General features: G+C 51.7%; 1 protein-coding gene across 1 annotated transcript in view; it reads right to left on the bottom strand.

The window, feature by feature from the left end:
* Galnt17 (polypeptide N-acetylgalactosaminyltransferase 17) overlaps positions 1-21505 on the bottom strand; it is a 140907-nt gene that overhangs the window by 50472 nt on the left and 68930 nt on the right. The window contains exon 5 of the mRNA XM_070035600.1: positions 19387-19584. Within this exon, the coding sequence (XP_069891701.1) occupies positions 19387-19584 (198 nt within the window). The remainder of the gene's footprint in view (positions 1-19386; positions 19585-21505) is intronic.

Genomic DNA, 21505 nt, shown 5'->3' with positions numbered 1-21505 from the left:
CTGAGCTGTGTGGAGTCTAAGACCCCCCTTCTCCCCCCTCCAGGTTCCTCCCTGGGGACTAAGAACAAATGCCACCTCCCATCCTGGCAAAAATGCCCCAGGGGGCCTCTGGCCACCTCCCTCCTCCACTGGGTTCCCAAACCCACTGTTCCCCACCACCCCAAGGCCCTGGTCCACCCCAGGGTCCCACGGTGTCCCCTAGGGTGATGGCCCCCAGGGTGTAATGGGAATCTCATGTTTGACTCTTCAGTTTACCCCAAGCTGCCTCCCACCCTGGAGAGTCAGGGGTGACTCTTGTCCAGGGATGTCCACCCCTGGCCTACATGTTCCTACATGTTTTCTCTCGAGAAAAGTGAGAAAATACTTAGTGTATGGGAGGCGGAAGAAAGCCTCGAGGCACAGCAGACAGTCCTCTCTGCTCTTGAATATAGTTATTTTCCCCATAGTAAAAAGCTAAAGATTTAAAAAAAAAGTCCCATTTCCAGGAAGAAATAGAAGGCTTGGAACCCTGGGTTCCGGCTCCCTGTGAATGGCTGCCTCCCTGCAAAGCCTTTAGTTACAGCATCCATCCCCAGACAACACCAGCAGCTCCATCGCCGCGAGCAAACGCACACAGAAGGCTGTTTGTGGAACTTAATTGCCATTTTAATGTGCCTTAATTGCATAGAAATGCTACTTAATGTACTGTTGCATTTTGCACCCAAATTCAGGCTCCGAAGGAGGAGGCCGGGGTGTCACTGAAGGAATCTTAGCTGGCTGAGGACAGTGGAGAATTTCCCTGGGTGGCAGACCTCTGGCTGGTTTTTCTCCTCTTCTTCCTCCTCTTCTGTGTGCTCCTCCTACCCAGAGGCAGGAGCCCAGTGGGCCTCTGGCTCTTGAGAGTGAGATGGACTCACTGAAGTCCAGGCCTGGTATCTCCTCCTCACCAGGTGCCAAGCAGAGGCCTCTCACAACACCCTAGCCTTACCCAACTCTCCTGCTGGTCTCTAAAGAGGCCTGAGCAGGAAAACAGGCAGGTAACTGGAAAGCCAAGCTGTTCCATTGTGAACATTTGGGTCAGTAACCCGAATGGACTGAAAGAAGCATCTTCCTAGACAGCTGATGGCTGTCCCCACAGGTAGAGAAACTGCCACCTGCTGGGGTCTGTGGCTCATGCCTGTGACCGTAAACAGTCATGAAGCTGAGATCCAGAGTATCAGTTTGGAGCTGGCCTGGACAGAAAAGTCTGAGACTCCCATCTCCAACTAACCAGAAAAAAGCTGGGCAGAGGCACAGTTCATGTAGTAGTGAGCCAGCCATGAGCAGGTAGAGGCTGAGTTCTAAGCCTAGTACTGAATGAGACAAAAAGAAAAGAAGACAAACTGCCAAGCTGAGCTACTCTTACTGTTACATCTTTAACACCGCCAGACAGAAAAGGTGGGCAACCTCAGCCACGGAGTCTGCGCACTGGGTAATGCGCAGTAGGCTGTTATGGACTCCTGGTGGGACATATGCCTTGTGAACCATACGGATACACCTGGTGCAGCCAGGGAGGTGATGCAGAGGCCGGGCTGGATGCAGGCGAGGTAGAGGAGCCCGGTGAGGCCGCCGTGGGTGGACATGAGGCTGCCACACGCAGGTGTGCAGGCTGTGAGTGCCCATCCCAGCAGGGCACAGGGACACGAGCAACAATGGTGCTTTCCCAGCAGGTGGCAGGAAGGGGACTTGGGAAGGGCTCCTTTCCCGACCTGTTCTGCGTCTTGCTGGTGCGGAGCTGAGCCGTTGGAGAGTCATTCCCACATGAGGGCAATGCTCCCGCTATGGGCAGAAGGACGAAAGAAACCACGGCAGGTTTTGTCCACGCTGGAAAGTCTGAGGCTTTCCACCACTTTGAGAATGAACCCCAAACTTCTGAGTCAGGCCCCCAACAGCCTGCACGTAGGATCCAGGTTCCTCTTCTCCTGGGTGGTTGTCCCTCGTCCCCCGCTCACAGCCTCCAGGCCTGGTTCTCTTTCCCCTCCTTTGCCAAGCCTCACCTAACTCCTTTCTTCCTGTGGTGCCCGGGAGCCCACGCTGGGGTCGCTGGGGGGGTCTCTCCTTCCCAGTGGATGTGCCCCCTCCCATGAACCTAGCCCCTGGCTCCAGGCCTCCCACACTGACCAGGCTGCACACCATCAGGCCTGGTGCAGGCCAGCCAGTGAGGACCTGAGCCACTGCAGAGTGACTTCTGTGCACCAGGCTGGGCCACAGGAAGTACCACTGGGGTCAGTGAGCTCTGTGTAGTTATCAGCAACTCCTCTCTGAGGGAGGCTAGGAGGAGGAGGTAGAGGGAAGGAAAAAGGTGGGGGGGGGAGAAGGGGAAGGGAAGGTGGGGTGGGGGAAGAGGAGAGGGTAGGGGAGGAGGACCGGCAGTCCTATCACCGCTCTTGGGGCAGCTAGGATGCCCTCCATAAAAGCTACCAGGAAATGATATGGTGTATCTGGTGCAGACCCAGGACCAGCCACTGCATGCAGGGTATGAATCCCAGACCAGGACCAGCCCCGAGTGTGGACTCTGGGCCATTTTTTGCATGACAGGATCTGCAGGTGAGTCGCTCCAGTAATTCTAAGCGGCCTCAGCCAAGACCCAGGATTAACTGGCTGAAGGTCATTGCCAGAGAGATCAGCACCAGCGTCACACCACTGTGGCCTTGCTTCCCATCTTTCTTAGACTGGAAACAGGTCTCTGACACCACAAAACTACCAGGGAAGACGCCAGACCTGTATGGGCGACACTGTGGACTCCAAGGGGTGTTTGGGGAGGGACGGGGTACACACAGTGGTGCTGTGGACTCCCAAGGGGTGTCAGGACCCCCCAACACCGCACCCCTGGACTCACTGGGATGAGGAAGCTGGGCACAATTAGAACGGAACTGGCTTAATTTCTTCAGGGTGGACCCGCATGGCTTAAAATAGTTAATGTTGTGTTTTATCTTCATTGACTTGTCTAATAATGCAGAAAATAATCATCCTCAGGCTCTGAACAAGCGGATTATGCTGTCACAGGAGCTTAGCAAGCTGTGAGCTGCACGTGGATGCAGGGCCCAGTGCCTTTCCTGCTTGCACCTTCCTCCCTCCTTCCCACCCCCTCCTCTGGAACCCTCCCCCACGACAGGTGACAACGGGGATCAGAGGACACAGTAAGCGGGCATTAAAGGGACCAAGGCACCTCACAGCCAAGCAGCAGGGGGCCCAGAGCACAGGGGTACCCGCAAACACAAGCAGCCCTTCTTCTCTGAGTTTGGCCAGCAACAATTCTGACTCCCAGCGCCTGGGGTGCCTGGGGCAGCAGACACAAGGAGGCCATCCCAGAATCATTCCAGACTGCTGTTGGCTGCCCTGAGGATGGCTGGCTTCCCCAGAGACACCCTGCATCCTGAGCCACAGGGAGCAGTCATTACCAGGCAGAGAGAACCAGGCCAGGCCTGGGACAGGACCTTGGTGGAGCCACACCCACTGGGGACTCACCATGGCCCTGACCCCTGACTGGACGGCCATCAGAGCCCATCAGTGTGCAGTGATGGGCCCCAGCAACATCAAGGGCATGCATTGGGTGAGACTTGAAAGTTCGTCATCTGACTTGTTAGAAGGCTGTGGGTTGGGTGCCTGTGTCCTTCCAATGCCCTGGGAGAGGCCACAAAAGGATCTGGCCAAGTAAAGACACCTGGATTCCTGCTTTGCTCAAGGACAGGCATGCGGGTAAACAGAGATGTCGAGGCTGGTGTGATACTGTGTGGGGAGAGGTGGAGGCGGATAGATTTCCAAGGGGGTCTCACAGATGCTGAAGGCATTCACAATGGTGTCAGGGTCCAGGGCGCTCATGGCCACGCTCTGCAGCCTTAGCCAAGTTCAAAGCCACTGTGCAGCAGGACTCACTGCTGAGAAGAACAGAGTCCTCAGAAGGAATCAAGAGTCTTTGTCGAGTGTCTGTGATTTTCAAAGCATTCCATGGAACGTACGAAAACACACAAAACATACAAAGATGGTCCAACAGACTTTTGACCCTCACATTAGAGGGACCCGACAGTGAACTACCGATCATTGTTCTAGGAACCCTGCAGGAGACAGCAAGGCCCGGGGAAGGAGCTGAGGAGAGGCCTTGGCCATGGCTCTGCTGGAGCAGGGAGAATCAGGCAGGTCAGGAGAAATGGAAGAGTGCTTCTGGCATATGGGGCCTTTTCCAAGTATGAACATGCTTTTCCTGCAGTTCCCAGCCTGCTCTGAGTATAAATGAGCTTTTCCTGCAATTTACACCAGTTGTGAGTGTGAGTGTGCTTTTCCTGCAGTTCCCAGCCTGTTCTGAGCCTGAGCGAGCTTCCCCTGAGCGCGCTGGCAGGCGACGATCACACAGAGTTAGTGTTTTCCCCCAGGGACTTCAGTGTACTTGCTGCATGGACCAGGTTCAAGCTCAGCTCAAGTGCAGCCCGTAAACCCACAGCATGTGGGACTGCAAAATACCTACCATCGCACGATGACCCTACACGCGTTCCCACCCACGTCGGAGCCTCTTCAAAGCGCCGGTCTAGTAATAGGGGATGATGAGCAGCCTGCAGCGCAAATGCCGCTTCATCACCCAGCAGTTAATGGGACGCCAGGGGCAGAGATAGGACAACAATGCCTGTCTGGCTCTGCCTCGGACGCATGCGGCACAGGACCACTTCCGCTGACGGCGTTGCCATGGAGACTCCCACAGGTCACGGGCAACACAGTGCAGGTTTCAGAGAAATTATCAACAGATGCTCCTGGCATCAAATGTCACCACGTCCTCAAAGACAGCTCAACTCAGAAGGAATGCTTGCAGTTTCCCAGAATCTCAGTCTCTGACCGCAGGGGAGTGGGGTGGAGGGCGGGGGGTGGGGGAGGGGAGAAACAACACTTAAATGTCATTTATTTGAACTCCATCCATCTCTCTGATGCCCACATCCAGTTCTATCTCTGGGCTTGTCTGGGCCAGATCAGATTTTCTAACGGCCTGCCTCCTTAGATAAACTGCAGGATGTCAGTGCTGTCCTCTGCTCAGGCAGAGCTGGACTGGGGCCACCGTGACCCCAAGTGAAGGACCCTTCCTTCCTCGGACCTTTCTTCTCCTCTTGACCTCTCCCCCGCCAACTCTAACTCTCAACATACCCAAATTCAATTCACTGACTCCCAACATCAAAGCCAAACCTGTGCTGCCTCTACGCTGTGGTATTATTTTCTTTGTTCTGTCTAGTCCAGCCTCTCTTTCCTATCACAAAAGAGCACAGATTTGTTGGGGAAAAGCTGGCAGCATGCCAGGTTGGGGGGGGGTCGCCAGGGAGAAAGGAGATGCAACTCTGACGCACGGGCTGCGTGCTCATCCTCACAGGGCAACCACGCGGCACGCCCCGCCTGCTGTCTGCCCTTCTGGGGGAACAGTGCATCGTGGATGTTCTCCCCCAAGGCTCAGCCATCTGTGGGGCGAATGCAAAGAGCACCTGGGCCCCAGAGCTTCCTGTTCCCCCTCAGCCCCCGCAGCGCTGCCCCCGTCCCTTCTGGCCCCGCTGTTCCTAACCAAAGTGACAGCAGTGGCAGACCTCACTGCTGCTGTCCCTGGCAGGGCTGTGGCACCATTTGCTCCAGGAAATCCAAACACTGCCCAGTGGGCCGTGAGGACCATCCACGCTGCAGGCTGGACCGGATAAAGCACGTCCTCCTAAAATGTCTGGGTTAGAGTGCAGATCTCCTCCCCACAGTATGCAACTGCACTCACAGACAGGGGCCTCCAAGAAATAAATGAAATCGGGAGGAGGTCAGGGAAAGGGATCCTCACTGTTCATGGACGCATGCGTTGGGGATGGAGCAGCCCAGAAAGGAATCTGTGTGAGGAAGGAGGGAGGAGGTGAGGGGCTCCCCCAGACATCTGCCAAGGCTGGAAGAGCCTGGTGCAGGCCAGAGGCCTCCCCACCCCCCCACAGCCCTGGGGCCCTGCTCATGCCTCTAGAAGGAAGACCCCCTCAAGTGGGCTTCTTCAGGATGCATTTCTCACGAGGGCCCCCACCCCAGCTGCGTACATCATCTCTCTGGGAACTTGTTCAAATTCTTGGGTCCACTCCTCACCATGCAAGACTTAGAAGAGACAGAAACATAATCTACAGATCTGCTTAGGACACAAACTTCCAGATTTGGAAGGTTCTGGTTGGTAATGCTGTTTGGGGACAAGGTCTTACCACGTGGCCCAGACCAGCTTTGAATTTAGTATCTACCTGCCTCTGCCTCCTGACTGCCCTACCATGACTGGCACAGAAGTAGGATAATTTCAATCTGAAATTCAAAACCCTCTAAATGCACAGGGCCAAGAAGGGAGTAGGCACAGTAAATGTCTTGGTAAACAGTCTCCATAAAATTCTTAGCAAAGAATGATTTCACTGCACCCAGCTCCATGTATTTTCATGGTGAGAAATCAAAGCGGTTCCTGTCAGAAAGATTTCAGACACAGGTGGGAAACCACACTGCTGTCTCTAACAAGGTCTGTGTGGATGCATGGCAGGGCCCTTGGATGCTGCCCGGTGGCTCCTGACCTTCACCCTTCATCTGTATCATGAAATCACAATTTCCCATCCAGTTGCCCTCCTGCTATGTGGATCTGACCAGCAGCACCAGACATCTGACTGGAGGTTGGTGGACCAACACCTGTTACTGACACCTGGAAGTGGACAGAAAGCTAAGGAGCCTAACACAGAAGTATGGCAAGATATCCCTCCCAGGGACTGCCCCCAGGACCCACTTCCTCCCATCAGAACCAAGATATCTCCTTCCAGGGCCCGCCTCCAGGACCCATTTCCTCAAAGAGACTCCATCTCCCACAGTTCCACCACCTCACAGAAGTCTGTTCAGATTTCCAGCTCACCAATGAATTAAACCATGGATTAGGCCAGAGTCCTCGTACAGCCAAAGTGTCTTAGGGAATGCCTCACAGACACGCCCTGAAGCATGATTACTAGCATGATCTACTAATCTCCAAGTCTCCTTCCATCCAGTGAAGTTCATAAAATTAGCCAGCAGGAAACCCACTACATGAAAAGAGCCATCCAGGAACATGGCTGGGCCTTGTGTAGTAGCAGCCTCAAGCACCAAGGTAGCAGCAACACACATCCAAAAAGAAGAACAGAAAAGGTTCTGGGAGAGGGTGATGCAGGGTGGAGGAGATGGAGATTGTATCTCTCTTACTTCAGGACACAAGTATCTGCCCAGAGCCAGCCCACAGATGCAAACTGAGAAACACCTGCATGTTTCATTTCTCTGGGATCAGATGCCGAGCTCACCCTGCAGGAGGAGCCGGGGGTGGGGGTGGGGGGTGGGGGGGGGTAGATCAGAGAATGTCCTGAGCTCCCTGGCAACTGGGTCAAACAATGCATGCAAAATGTGCCAAGGAGCCATGTGGGTGGGGAACGAGTCTGGTAGGGGTTCAGCGCATTACTGCACCTCACATCTGAGTTTGCATGGACAGGATCAGAGGGAAGCTCGGGTCTCTGGGGTAAGAAAATGATGCCTCCAGAACTTATTCAGCATTCAACCCCACCCAGCAGCAGCAGCTGACATGTGTGCTATGGCTCCCAGGCACCTTTTTTTTTTTTTTGCAACTCTGGGCTCCTCCAGGGGTCTTTGAGTTAAAGGAGTCTGCCAGTCTGTTAATTTTCTGATTCCTTTTAAGTCTCTGCCTAGGTAATGGCTTTTAGGTCCTACTGGCTCCTTCCTCTTGCTTGGATCGATCTTTTCATTTCCTCAATTCAGCAGTTTAGAAAGAGCTTTGCCTTCCTAAATCTGGGTGTGAACAACCGGAGAGACCCATGACTCCTCCAGAGGCAAAGCTCCAGGAAGTGGACTGGTGAAATTGACAGCCTTTCAGTTGCAAGAGCTCCTGCTCCCTAAACTTCCACCTGGCTTCTATAGCTTCTTCACCACTCCATCCCTCTACCATCCATCCACCCATCCATCCATCATCCCTCCATCCATTCTTCCTTTCATCCATCCATCATCCATTCTGCCTTCCTTCCATCCATCTATCCATCCACCCACCCATCTATCCATCCACTCGCCCATCCATCCATCCATCCATCCATCCATCCATCCATCCTCCATTGATCCATCATCCTTCATTCATTCATCCATTCATCCATCCTTCCATCAACCATACTATCCATCCATCATTCATTCATCCTACCATCCATCCACTCAGCCATGCATCCATTCATCCATCCATCTATCCATCCTCCACAAGTTAGTTATGTTGTGCTCCTTTCTTCTTTCTTATTTTTAGTCAGTTATCATTCAAACCATGGTGATGAGGGCTCGCCTGACTAATGGTGACCTATGGACCACAGATCCTGTTTCTCTACTCAACCGCAGCCTTGGCCTTCCACACCCAGCTTTCTCCCAGAATCATGTGAGGTGCACTTAGAGAAAACTCTGGTTGCTGATGGATCTCACTATACCCCACCCCAAAGCAGGATGGGGTGTGGGGAGACTGGAACACATCCCAACCCATGTCTTCAGCACAGATTATTTTAAGCTACTTACTCTGAGATAATGCAGACAGAGCAGCAGCTCTGAAAGTTGTTTTGGAAAACTGATTTTTTGATAAAGGAACCCTGCATTCCTTGGGAGCTTGACTCCTGGGCCCAAAGGACAGGATAAGGGAAAGGAGACCCTGAGTAGACACCCCAAGCCCTGCCTTTGCCTACACCTTGCTTCACACCCTGTTACTGTTTCAGATAAATACAACACATAAATCTGAACTTGAAATACTTCTCTTTGAGCTCTTCTCTAGATATTTGCCTATTTCTCTGGTTTTCTCCATTTATGTGAGGTATGCATATTAATAACACTAATTTTTTCCCTCTTAATCTTTGAGTATAGGAAGTCCTAGCTGCAAGCTATGAAGGATAGAGCAAACAATGTTTTTCTCTCTCCTCTGCAAAAAATGAATGCTTGGCCTGCCTTTAGCAAGAACCCCGGTGGGTCAACTGGGCAAGAATTCTTGACTCCTGACATTTTCTCTGTGTGGGTTTCCACACACAGCACTGACCACACTCCTTGGCCAGTAGCCCCCACATGACATGGGGATGGATCTTCTCTAGTATATCAGAGTCCATCTCGATTGCAACAGCCTTGAATGAGGTCTTACACAAGAGAAAAACTGTGCAGTCCCAAATGTAGTTATAGGGGCCCAGAGATGGAGGAGAGATGGCGGGGTTTGTTGGTTAACCAGCTTCAGGATAAACAGAACAAAGATCCTGAGTTCCTGAATGTCTATTTCAACCATTGCAACACCCAGGCTTCTTACAACCCCATCAAATCCAGGAGCAGCTGTTACTTCTGAAGACTGCCCTCCTACCCCGAGGCCTCCTGTAATCCAAGCTGGAAGTCTTTCCAGTGATAGCATGGCCATAGCCAACTAACGTGCAGTGTGAACAGTCTGCGTTTTTGCCACCAAAACCTCATGATTCAAAACTGTTCTTAGTTACAGAAAACACTGTCCAACTGTGACCCAGCCACGTTATAAGAAATCACAGGGACCTGATCCAGTATCACACAGACACGTTTTCTGACTATTATCTGGGATGGCTCAATAAACGACTTTTATTTCTGGCTCAACTCAGCCCAAGAGCTTTGGGTTAACAGGAGCACATGATGGGGATGGGGACGGAGCCTCCCGGAGACAGCAGAGAGCCTGGGTACTGGGACTCTGACCTCTGAGGAGGGGCCTGGCCCCAGCCACTGCACGGCTGTCTTTGGAAGGCTGGGCAGGGGGAAGCATCACTTTTGTGTGGGGGTGTCTAGTACCTGGGCCTGCTGCCACCCACTCCAGCACGAAGGAGGAGAGCTGCCCTGCCTGCCCACACCTCGCCTCCTTGGGAGGGAGTAAATAGTCAAATAACTACACGGCTGGACAGCCAGGCAATTAAGCCAGCATTCGACAACTTCCCAAACGACACCATCCATCAAGTCCTGCTCACGGGGTCATGCAGCCAGTTAACCGGTGACGTACAATGTAAGAAATAAGTCAGACTTGTGAAGACAAGTGTGGAAGAGAGGTGGAACGAGGGGCCAACCACTGGGATGGCACTGGAGAGCCCGACAGCCAAGCAGAAAACCCGAGGAGGTCAGCTGGGGGCCCTGCCAGGCCCACGCGGCCCACAGTCCTGGGGGAATCACTCTCCTCCCTGTGGATATGTTAGTGGGGGTCTTATTTCTGATTTATTCTGCTCATTTCAATGATGCACATTTATGCCCCACTGAGTAAAAAGGACATTGAGTTAATGTGCACATGAAAGCAAAGCACAGCCGTCTGCCATCAGTTCCCTGCATGAAGGGTGATTATACTCTGCTTCCAAGAAATCTGCCTATTATCACCCTGTTTCCAACTTAACCGCACCAGTCAGTCAGTAAATACTTGGGTTTCTTAACAAGAAGAGAATATAGCATATCCACACTTTATGTCAACCCTTCCTGCCTAAGCATAATGATAATAATAAACAGGTCATTTTTAATGTGTTTGTCTAACTCACAGGAGGCCAGATTTCTACTGCTCACTGGGAGGAATAGGTTTTTCTTCCCTGTGACAAGTCTACAGTGTCAATATTGGGCTTAGAACAAAGGCCGATATATATATATATCTATATATATATAGATATATATGTAGAAATCATTCTTTCATAAAAACAGTAATATATTTTGTTTAAAAGTCTGAATTTTGAAATGGGTACAAGTGCCTCATGCCTGCAATCCCAACTACTGAGAAAGCTGAGATCTGAGGAGAGAAGTTCAAGGTAGATAAATCTGAGAAACTCTTATGTCCAATTACCCAGCAAAAAGCTAAATATAGTGGTGTAGCTTAAGTGGTAGAGCACCAGCCTTGAGTGAAAAAGCCAAATGAATGCACAAGGCCCCAGTACAAAAAGGTGCTGGATTTCGAGCAGAAGAGCAAGAATGTTTTCAGAAGTCTTACAAACTTTTACATCCTCTCTTTGGCCTCAGTCCCAAATTCTTGTTGTGAGATCTGCTCATCTTTCAAAATGGCAGCCACCAGCACCTGCCTGGTCTGCCTGCCTCTGTCAGCAGGGTGGTAATTTCGTTTCTATTTATTTATATCTGCTCTATGTCCAGGAAGGAAATAAAAATGGAGAATCTCTGACTGGCGCCTTTTACAAGAGCCAGGAGGCCACTGGCAAATCTTGTCTGGCACTTTCACAGCCGAACCTCTGAACTGGAGCCAAACCACCATTTCCGCACACGTGGTCTATTAACTCCTGCCGGTGTTCAATACAGCAAACCCCTTGCACGTGCCACGCAGAGCCTCAGCTCTGCCTGACCCCATCGTCCTGGTCAGAAGTCATCACCTCCCTGACTTACAAGTGATAGAATTCCTACCCCTTGAGGTTTACAACCAGAAACAATGCCGCCATTCTGTCAAACCTTGGAGCACATTTTCAAGAGCTTTTGATTCTCTGTTTTGCAGGATTGCAACCCTGATTAGCTCCCAAGAGTATAATTTTCTTCGTTTTCAATAATTTTCTTCGTTTTAAACTGAAATTGAAACACTGGACCAAAAATTCTATTTAAGAAACAGCCATCTCTGACAGACCTCTTTTCCCCCTTGGTCCGGTGGTCCAGCCCAGCCATCCCTGCCCACTCAGTGGGCACACTACACCCTACCGGTGCATCTGCTGTGCCCGTGTACTGGCACCTCAGTGGGCACGCTCCACTCCCCGTGGGCCTGGAGCAAACAAACATCAGCCATCTGTTATGAAGGCACAGGATAGTGCCCACCAGCATGGGCTGTGTGCTGGGACCCACAGGCCTGCACTAAGTGGGGAGCAGGTTTGGGGTGCCCCTCTTCTCCCCAGGCCTTGCCTGCAGGGCTGGGGCTGGGGGGAACAGTGTTCTGTGGGGGAGCTGGGGCAGCTGGGGAAACAGAGCAGCCATTCCTATTATCTGCCTGCTGTGAATGCCTGCACTTCAGGAGATATCCTCAGCTGTTTCTACCAAGAGATTTACTTAACACCGACATGCAACTTTGGGGATGTATAAGAGAACTGTGCCATACACGGGGTCACATACATTTCCTCACTGAAGCTCCCCAGAACTCAAGATTCATGACTTAACCAGTTCACACCGCTGACGAGGGCTGGGACCATACACTGAGGGGCAAACCTACTTCATTTTTCAATTTTGCTTTTTTTCTTTTTGGTGCTACTTTTTTTTTTTTGAGCCCAGGGTTGGATGCATGCCAAGTGTGTACTGTACCATGCCTCCCCCTGCCTCTGCTTGACTTTCCCAGTGGGATTCGTTCTTCATGCAGGAAGGCTCTCCTGGCACCATGGTCTGCCCTGTGGAACCCAGCTCCTCCATGCTGGCAAGGCAAGGCATGTGAGTCTAGCAGGCACAATCATCTCAGCAAAAGGAAAAGTTTGGGCATTGCACCTGGCATCACAGCCTCTCCAAATGAGTGAATAAAGGGGGTGCACAAAGAACATTACCGAAATGCAAAAACCAATCACATGGTGTGTGTTAAACACAATTCTAGAAGGCCACTGCACTGGAACCTAATAGCTCAAAGAACAAGTCAGGATGGAGTCACTCATACCACAGCTCCACAATGAGAGAGAGAGACGTAGACAGAGACAAGAGGAGGAGGAAGACAAGGAAGAAGAGGAGGAGAGGAAGGAAAGGGGAGGGCGGAGGAAAGAAAAGGGCAGGAGAATCAGTTGGCTATAAAAATGCATCTAATTTTCTCTCTCAGAATGGAAGAGAAATAAAACCTGGAATTACAGGCTGTTAGAAGCCGGCGGCAACCCAGTGCAACGGGTGAAAGCGATGAGCTGTGGAGTTCTGCACTCAGGGAAACACAGCATTAAATGCTTTGCCATTAAAAAAGACAAAAGGAAGAATAATCCAGTGGAGAAGTCAATCGTAAGGGGTGGGGGGGAGAGCCCTCGCAAGAGGCCAGGGAAGAGGCAGAAAGCAAATGTGCCTTTAGAGTTCATGTTCAGGAAAGCCAGAAAAATGGAGTTCTGTGAGAAGATTTGCACATCAGATGGTGTGTGAGCGTGTGTGTGTGTGTGTGTGTGTGTGTGTGTGTGTGTGTGTGTGTGTGTGTGTGTGTGGTGTGTGTGTGTGTGTGAGAGAGAGAGAGAATGCTGTTAGGATGGAGGAAAGCGCTTTGACTACAAACAAAAGCTCTCAAGTGTTTTACTGACAAATGAAAGAAATATCAATGCAGAAAACCATCAGATTAAGTACAAAATTGGCAGAGATTAAACCTCTTAAAATCCTGGAAACAATGCCAAGAGCTGCTGTTTACAAAGACACCAGGTCTCATCAAAGGTGAATGCTGAAGCTGGACGCTAGAGGCTCAAGCCTGTAAATCCCAGCTATTCAGGAGGCTGAGACCTAAGGATCACAGCTCAAAACCAGCCTGGGAAGGAAAGTCTGTGAGATTCTTATCTCCAATTAACCACACACACACACACACACACACACACACACACACACACACACAAGCTGGAAGTGAAACTGTGCTTAAGTGGTAGAGCATTAGCCTTGAGCTAAAATAAAGGAAGCTCAGGGACAGTACCCAGGCCCTGAATTCAAGTCCTAGGACCGGTTTGTGTGCATGTGCGCACACGTGAGGAATAACAAAACGCTACATGATCTGAAGTAGTTCAGAACATAAAAGAACCTGAGAAGGCAGGCATTTCTCTGAGCTTTCATGATGCCCATTACAAAAGCAGCTGAGCCTTGCATGCCATGGAGACCCGAGCCCAGGGAAGCCAGCAGCCACAGAGCCTGCTCCTCTCATTCCTATGACTTGGGAGACAGCCTGGAGGGGGGGGGGGGACTGCCAGGCCCGGGAAGGGGAGATGGCCCAGGGCTACTTGGCTTTTCTCCACCTCTGTCTTTTAGGATAAACTGGTAACAGTACTCCAAGATTCCCTTGAGTTATTCTAGCAAATTCCCAAACCTGAAGGGAGCTTGTGGGAACTCCAGTCTGTAGCCACATTGGGCAGGAGCTCAGGGTCTCTGGAGACCTAGTTCTCACAGCCTGTATCCACAGTGAAGTCCCTGGCAGGAGACTGAGGCTGACAGGGGTGGTCGGTGCCTGACAGAAAAGAATGGCAGGAGGCCAGGGCCGTGCTGGGAACCAGGAGACCGGAGAGCTGGCACTGCCAGGGTACAGGGGCGAGCGAAGGAAGCAGGGCTGATGCACCAGAGCCCATGGGAGAAAGCTAAGAAATAACAGCAACTAAACAGAACTAAGCCCCAGGGACAGATGGCTGGCTGGAGACACAGAGGTTCGGAAAAAGCCCATCTGAGGTGAGCAGAGGGGTCGTAGAAGGGACACGGCCTCCGTGAACATGCACTTGACTTCTAAGACACATACCCACAAAAGTCTACGAGAGGTGTAAGAATGTGCAATATGTAAGATGCACATCAAATATTAATGGCAGTTGTCACTGGGTGGTGTGATTGATTCCTTGGGTGTATTTTTAATTTTTACAAGGAACATTAAAGCTGCAACTGATACAGTACCCATTCTCCACAATGGCTGTCCGATTAGAAGGGACTTTTTAAGCAAATAAAGTCTCCGTTTTTCTTGTCTCCACTCTGGTTCATCTCTGTTAGGCTAGAGGACTTCTGGATTAGCGTCTGCAATTTCAAGTGTCTTCAAGCAAACATTCAAGTTTGCCAAAGATGACTGCAAGATTTAGGGAGGGTCTGTCCCCACACCCACCCTCCACCCCCCCCCCAATAATAAAATAATGTTGTATAGGGTGGGTACAGTGGCTCACACCTTTAATCTCTACTCAGGAGGAAAAGGATCACCATCCAGGGTTAGTCTCATAAATCAGCTTGAGACACTGTCTGAAAATGAACAAAACCAAAGGGCTGGTGGCATGACTCAAGTGGTAGAGTTTGCCTGGCAAGTGTGAATCCTCACTTCAAATCCCACCGGGACTGCCAGAAAATGCCAGTGGTGGGCACAAGGGCCGGGCAAGGCTGAGAACTCCTCTGAGACGGGAGGCCCAGGTCCCCAGGTTTGTGGAGATAAGATGCAGGCAGCCCTCCACCTAGCCGACTTGAGCAGGTGTAACACTCCTGCACCTTATAATTCATGACCAAATTATATGTTGGATTAAGGACGGCTAATTGTTCATCAGCTTGAATTGGTTATTAATGAGCAATGTCACTAATTATAGGGCTACAGCACATGCAGCAGGAGCTCGGGCGTCACCTGACTCGCTCACTGCCGCCCATGGAAAGTCATGCGCTGTGTGTGTGCAATGGTGTGCCCCGTGGCACCCTGTGCCCTGTCTACTGCAGGAAGAGTCAGGCCCGCTGTGGGCAGCAGGTCTCCTGGGGTGCCAAGCTAAGCAGGTACTGACACTGGCAGGCAGAGAGCCACACACAGCTTCTCTTCTTGCTCAGTGTGATGAAGGAATACAAAAATTTTAAGTTTGTATCCAATCACAACACATCCGCAGTAGTTGTTCTGTCTTAGTTGGTAAAGATATCCCATGGAAGTTGGGTTGAATTTGTAATCCTAGGTCCACAGAGTTGTCACCCCTCATTTCCTCTGGTCTCATTCCATGCATCCACTTTCCCTCCTTTGCATTCACTATATCCTGCTTCCTGCCTTGTCTTTTTTTTTTTAATTTTAGTTTTTGTGCTAGTAATTGGGACTTGTATGCTGTCCCTTAACTTTTCCACTCAAGGCTGGTGCTCTTAAGCCACATCCCCATTTCCAGCATTTTTGCTGGGCTGGGTTTGAACCACAATCCTCAGTTCTCAGGCCCCTTAGGAGCTAGGATCATAGGCGTGAACCTCGGGTACTTGGCTTGCCTCATTCTTAAATGATTTCCTTACTCAGTCACCAGGAAACTGAGTCACAGAGCAACACCAAGCCACCATCCAAGACTGGGCAGTATAAGGAGATAGAGACACAATTTTAAAAAATCAATGAATAGCAGGGCATCAGTGTCTCATGCCTGTAATCCTAGCTACTTAGTAGGCTGAGATCTGAGGATCACAGTTCAAAGCCAGCTGGAGCAGGAAATCTCTGAGACACCCTTCCTCCAATAAACCACCAGAAAACCGGAAGTGGCACTGTGGCTCAAGTGGTAGAGCGCTAGCTGTGGAGCTGAGGGACAGAGTCCAGGCCCAGAGTTCATCCCTCTCCCCCCACCAAAAAAAAATCAACAAGGAACCCTAAGGGGATGTACCAGGCAGTGGATGGCAGGGCTCTGGAGACGGAGGTGGAGGGTGACAGGAGGGAGTCTGCATCCACGCTTGCTCCAGCAAGCAGCACGGGGTGGGGAGGGGGTGGACGACTTGCAAACCCCACCCAAAGAGCAGACAGGGCCTACCAGCACCCCCAGACAGGAACTCACAGCCGAAGGGCTAGAGATATTCATTTCAACTACTTCCAGGTTATTATTGCACTAAACTGGCTAATGGAATGGAATTGGAGCCCACTGGGGGCTTGGAGTGACTCTGGGTCTTTATTTCATGCAGGAGTAATGAGAAGCATCCCAGGGACTGCTTATGCTTGTATCCAGGAACAAGGGAAGGACTCGCTTCGCTGAGCAAGCCAAATACGACAGAAGGGAAACAAAGCAGAGTTGTGGGAGGAAGGCATGGTGGTTCCTGCCTGTAATCCCAGCTCTCAGGAGACTGACTGACACTGGAGGATCCTGAGTTCTGGGTCAGAGGCCTGTACTCTTAAACACCCCAAGCCTTGCAGATGACTCCTTTTACCCCTGACACCTGTCTTCTCTCTGCTGGAAACCCTGCAGCACAGGAGAGCAACAGGAAATGACTCTATAGAGGCAGAAAGGAAAAACTATCTAGGGAGAATCAGGACAGAACTAACCCAGACAGAGCCAGCATTCCCTAGGACAAATGTCTTGTGTCACAACACCTACCAGAAAAGCTGGTCTCTGGAAACTGTAAAGAAGAAACTTCTAAGTATTAAAACGTTAGCAACACGAGGAGGAAAAGGAGGAGAAGGAAGAGGACAGGAAGGAGGAAAAGGTGGAAGAGGGACCACCATGTTCTACGGGTGAAGCAAGTGCATTCTACCCGCTTAATATCAGAAAGATGTGAACACAGTTCTCTTCCTACGATTCAGCACCCCACCGCCTCTTCACAAATTACGTGTTTCAGGACTTAAGAGACATCTCAAAGGAGATTGCTGGGATCTGATTCCATTTCATACAGCATTGTAATATTAATGACTCATGATCACGACTTCTCGTGACTCTCTTAAAAGCGCATTTTAATCATCCACTATGTTCCCAGCACTGGTAAAACATGGGAGAAGATGCTCCATGTCTCCCTTTGGACACATCCACCTGGATGGGGGCCCCTCCGCCTCCTCCTCCCCACATCAGAGTGGACCATAACCCATCTCCACCACCCTCCTCCCCCCTCCCCCAGGCAGAAATACGAACTTCAGATTTACCACTTCCCTCCCTTCCCCTTCAGATCTGAAGGTCAGTGGGTGTGCCAGCACCAGGCCTGGAGGTGGAATCTCTCAGAAGGTCCCACGCAGCCCTCGGTTATACTGCAGGGAAGATCGCTCTTATCCCTTGCAGCCAGCATGAGGACTGCTCCGCAGCCTCACACCATTGAACCAACAAACTAACCAATGAATGGTGGGGCGGGAGCCCCAGCTGAGAGGGGACGCAAACCCGGGGTCTCCAACCGCAGAGGCAGCTCAGATGTCCGTGTAAGAGGGGCACCAAGAAATGCCTTTCACCCCGTTCATCACCATTTTTTAACCTGAGCGAGAACCTGATGGTGGTATCTGTGCTCAGCTCCTCAGCCCAAGCCCGTCCTTCCCCTCTGCGTTTCCACACAGCACTGGCAAACACGCCCTAAACCCAGGAAGCTGCCTGCGCCTGCTCCACCTCTTCTGAACAAGACTCAGTCAGTCATTCTGGCTTTCCTATATAATAATGCTGTTGTAGCCAGGCACAGGTGGCTCATGCCTGTCCCCAGCTACTCAAGAGGCTGAGATCTGAGGATCGCAGTTCAAAGTCAGCCCAGGCAGGAAAGTCTGTAAGACTCCTATCTCCAATGAACCAGCAAAAAGCTAGAAATGGAGCTGTGTGGCTCAAGTGGTAGAGTGCAGGCCTTGAGGGAAAAAGCTAATCAAGAGTGCAAAGCCCTGAGTTCAAGCCCCCATGCCAGCACAAAAAAACCTAACTAATAATGCTGCTGCATCCTGACCACCACATTGACACTTGAGCTCTGAGGTTGGGAAGTTTCATCTTGCAGATACTGCATCTAGTTATGCTAAGGATCAGGAGTGAGGAGACTGCCCTGCACTAATCATATGAACCCCAAGCCTAAATTTAAGGGTCTTTACAGGAAGGAGACAGGAAAAGCAGGGCAGCTGGGTACTGTGGCACACACCTGTAATGAATTCCAGCACGGGGTGGGGGTGGGGCGGAAACAGAAAGATCTCCAACCCTAGGTCACCCTGGACTACACTGTAGGGTGCAGAAGGAGAAGATGGCCCTATGGGGGAGGAAGCAGGGAGGAAACTCAGGTGGCCAAGAGCAGATGCAGAGATGCAGGGTGCAGAGGGGACTGGGGACGGCTGGGACATGGCACATGTGGTCTCTGTCACTCTCTGTGACTGCAGGAATTGGTACTGGCTGCAGCCACGATCCCCTGCCTTCCATGCACACCACAGGCCACCATGCAGGGCCCCAAGTCCCAGGGCAGCTCTCTGGGGCCCTCCGGCTGCACGAGATGCCCCACGGCCACCACTGTGTCATCCTGGACCACGAACACGGCAAGAAATACCAGGCCTCACAATCACATAGTGGTCCAGAAGGACCAGAGGGAAGCCAGGTAGATGTTCCCCTAGCGTGGTGCCTGCAGCCGCCCCTGTACCTAAGCTGTGACAGAGCCCAGCACTCAGGCCAGACAGTGAGCCACAGTGCCCATAACCAAGAAAACACGAAGGCCAGGCCGTGTGCCCAGCAGAAAGCTCCAGCCCCAGAGCGAGACCCAGGAAGAACAAGGCCTCTAATTCCCAGTGCCAACCTCCTGGTGTGGCTGAACTTGCAAACCACAGCTGAAGGAGTAAAGAGCAGCACCCTCCCTCGCAAAGAGGCCAGGACCCTGAGACTCCACTGACCCTCTGGGGAGCTGTCTGCCCCCCTGCACCACCCGTGGCATCTCCCCAGCCCCCTCCCTGCCCTACTACCCTGGGATCAGGCTGGTTAGCCAATGACACACACACACACACACACACACACACACACACACACACACACACACACACACACACACACACACACACACACACACACACACACACAGGGCACTGACCTGATGGGGAGGGAAGGGTCCCCGGCATCCCACCAGTCTTTCGGGGGGCTGATGTACATGCACCACAGCTCCCAGCTGTATCCGTGGGCTGAGTTCTCGTAGCGCTGCACCTCAAAGGTGTCCTGCTTGATGTTGTCGATGGACGGCAGGATCACCCGCTTCCCGTTCTCCTGGATTCGAGACAGGACAGGCTCTGCCCTGCAACACAGGAGAGGAATTCAACCTCCGCTGAGATCCAGCCCCAGGGACACCCGAGACAAGGAGCCACGTAGAGAAAAGGCCAGGCGCTGGGCACCGGGAACTCAGATGGACACCAAGGCCCCCAAACCAGAGGTCCTGCCCGAGGTGGAGACTGCAGCCCCCCCCAACCCCCCCCCAACCCCCGGTGGTAGGGGACTTGATGCAGGCAAAGCAGGGCTTGTGCTTTCCTCCATGTTGGAAATCCTTACAGTGAAATATCTGCTTTGGCCTAAGAAGACTGGGGAAGAGAATTCATATCAAACCCTCAGAAAGTTCCAGACCTCTCTTCAAGTCAGAGTCCTGGCTCTGGGCACCCACTGCGGCTGCCCCCTGGAGGGCAACAGCTGCCACCTCTGGACTGCTTCTCTCCTGGCACCAAATTCCCTTCCCCCAAATAGGTCACTTTGGGCCCTATGTTGCGGTTCCGACAAGCATCTTTCTAGCCTTTAGTGTGTGCAACTATTTCAGTTACTTTAGTAGATTGTTTAATTGATTTCTTAAAAGGGATCTAATTGAATTGGTTCTCGATGGAAGACTTGGGACTAATTAAATGCAAAGCCCAGCACAATCTTGCCCGGCCTGCCCCTGGGGATGGGGCAGCAGCCAGCACCAAGCAGGAGGGGCTCCACTCCAGGTTCAAGGTGCAGCTGGCCGGCTTAGGAGAAGGCAGACAGCCAGACTCCTCTGCCAGTGTGCATCTGAGACGGATGAAGGAAGGGATCATCTCCCACGTTCGAGAAGGAAAGGAAAGCTCTAGTCTTAAGCCCGGGCACTAATCCCCGGCTCAGATCACAGACAGCCACAGGCTTTGGAAGAGAGGCAGGGGAAAAAAAATCCCACTTCTCTGAGTTACTGAGAAGGATGATGAGAGGAAACACGAGGTCTACTTCCGATCTCTCTTGCTTTGCAGCTCCTGAGGTACTCACTGGCTCATCTTATCTTTGTGTGTGTGTATGTGTGTGTGTGTGCGCGCACGCGCGCGTGCACGCACACGCACGCTCCTACATGAACATCCCTGTGCATGTGCTAATACTAGGGCTTGAACTCAGGGCCTGGGCACTGTCCTTGAGCTTTTTCATGCAAGGCTGGAGCTCTACCACTTGAGCCACACTTCCACTGCAGGCTTTTTAGTGGTTAACTGGAGCTAAGAGTCTCCTGGACTTTCCTATTCAGGCTGGCTTTGAACTGCAATCCTCAGATCTCAGCTTCCCAAGTAGCTAGAAGTACAAGCATTAACAACCAGTGCCTGGCTTACCCTTCAACTGAAAATGAACAAGGGCAGCTATTGCCTTTAATACTTTTGCATATAGCATGTTGTAGCTGAGGCCAAAGGGGTCACGTTCCACAGCTCCTAGACAGGAGTCAGGCCTGGCCCCTCCAGGTCCTGCCCCCACCGCTCTCCTGTGAGAACACCTTCAGCACCACCAAGGAGACAGATAAAGTGCCACTAACCCCCTGCATCTTCCCTCACTTTTAGTGACTCTCGACTCAACCCTCTCCTCAACCCTGCTGCCTCTGCTGGGCCTGAGCTGCTGGGGATCCACCCTTGCTAAGTGCTGGCACCTGGCTGCGTGGTTTACATGGCCTAATGAAACCCCACAGCAATCGTAGGAGAGAAGCGACATTCACCATCTTAGAAATCAGGGAACTGAGACACAGGGAGGTTGAGGAGCTGGCCCCAGGCCACACAGTCAGCAGGATTCTAACCTAGATGGTCTGGTTTCCAACCTCCTCCTTGAATGGACCACACATCCCCCAGGTGGCTCTGGTCCTGCCGCATGGATGCAGCCCTCACAGTGTAGTGGGAGTCATAGTTGGGAAGGAGACATGGGCCACTCATGGGAATGCAAAGCACAAGTCTTCATGACTGGAGAGATGT

The sequence above is a fragment of the Dipodomys merriami genome, unplaced genomic scaffold (genome assembly GCF_024711535.1).
Source record: "Dipodomys merriami isolate MVZ:Mamm:240054 unplaced genomic scaffold, mDipMer1.0.p SCAF_26, whole genome shotgun sequence".
Classification (NCBI taxonomy): domain Eukaryota; kingdom Metazoa; phylum Chordata; class Mammalia; order Rodentia; family Heteromyidae; genus Dipodomys; species Dipodomys merriami.
The sequence above is the reverse complement of the archived record's forward strand: the minus strand, read 5'-3'. Positions and strand labels throughout refer to the sequence as shown.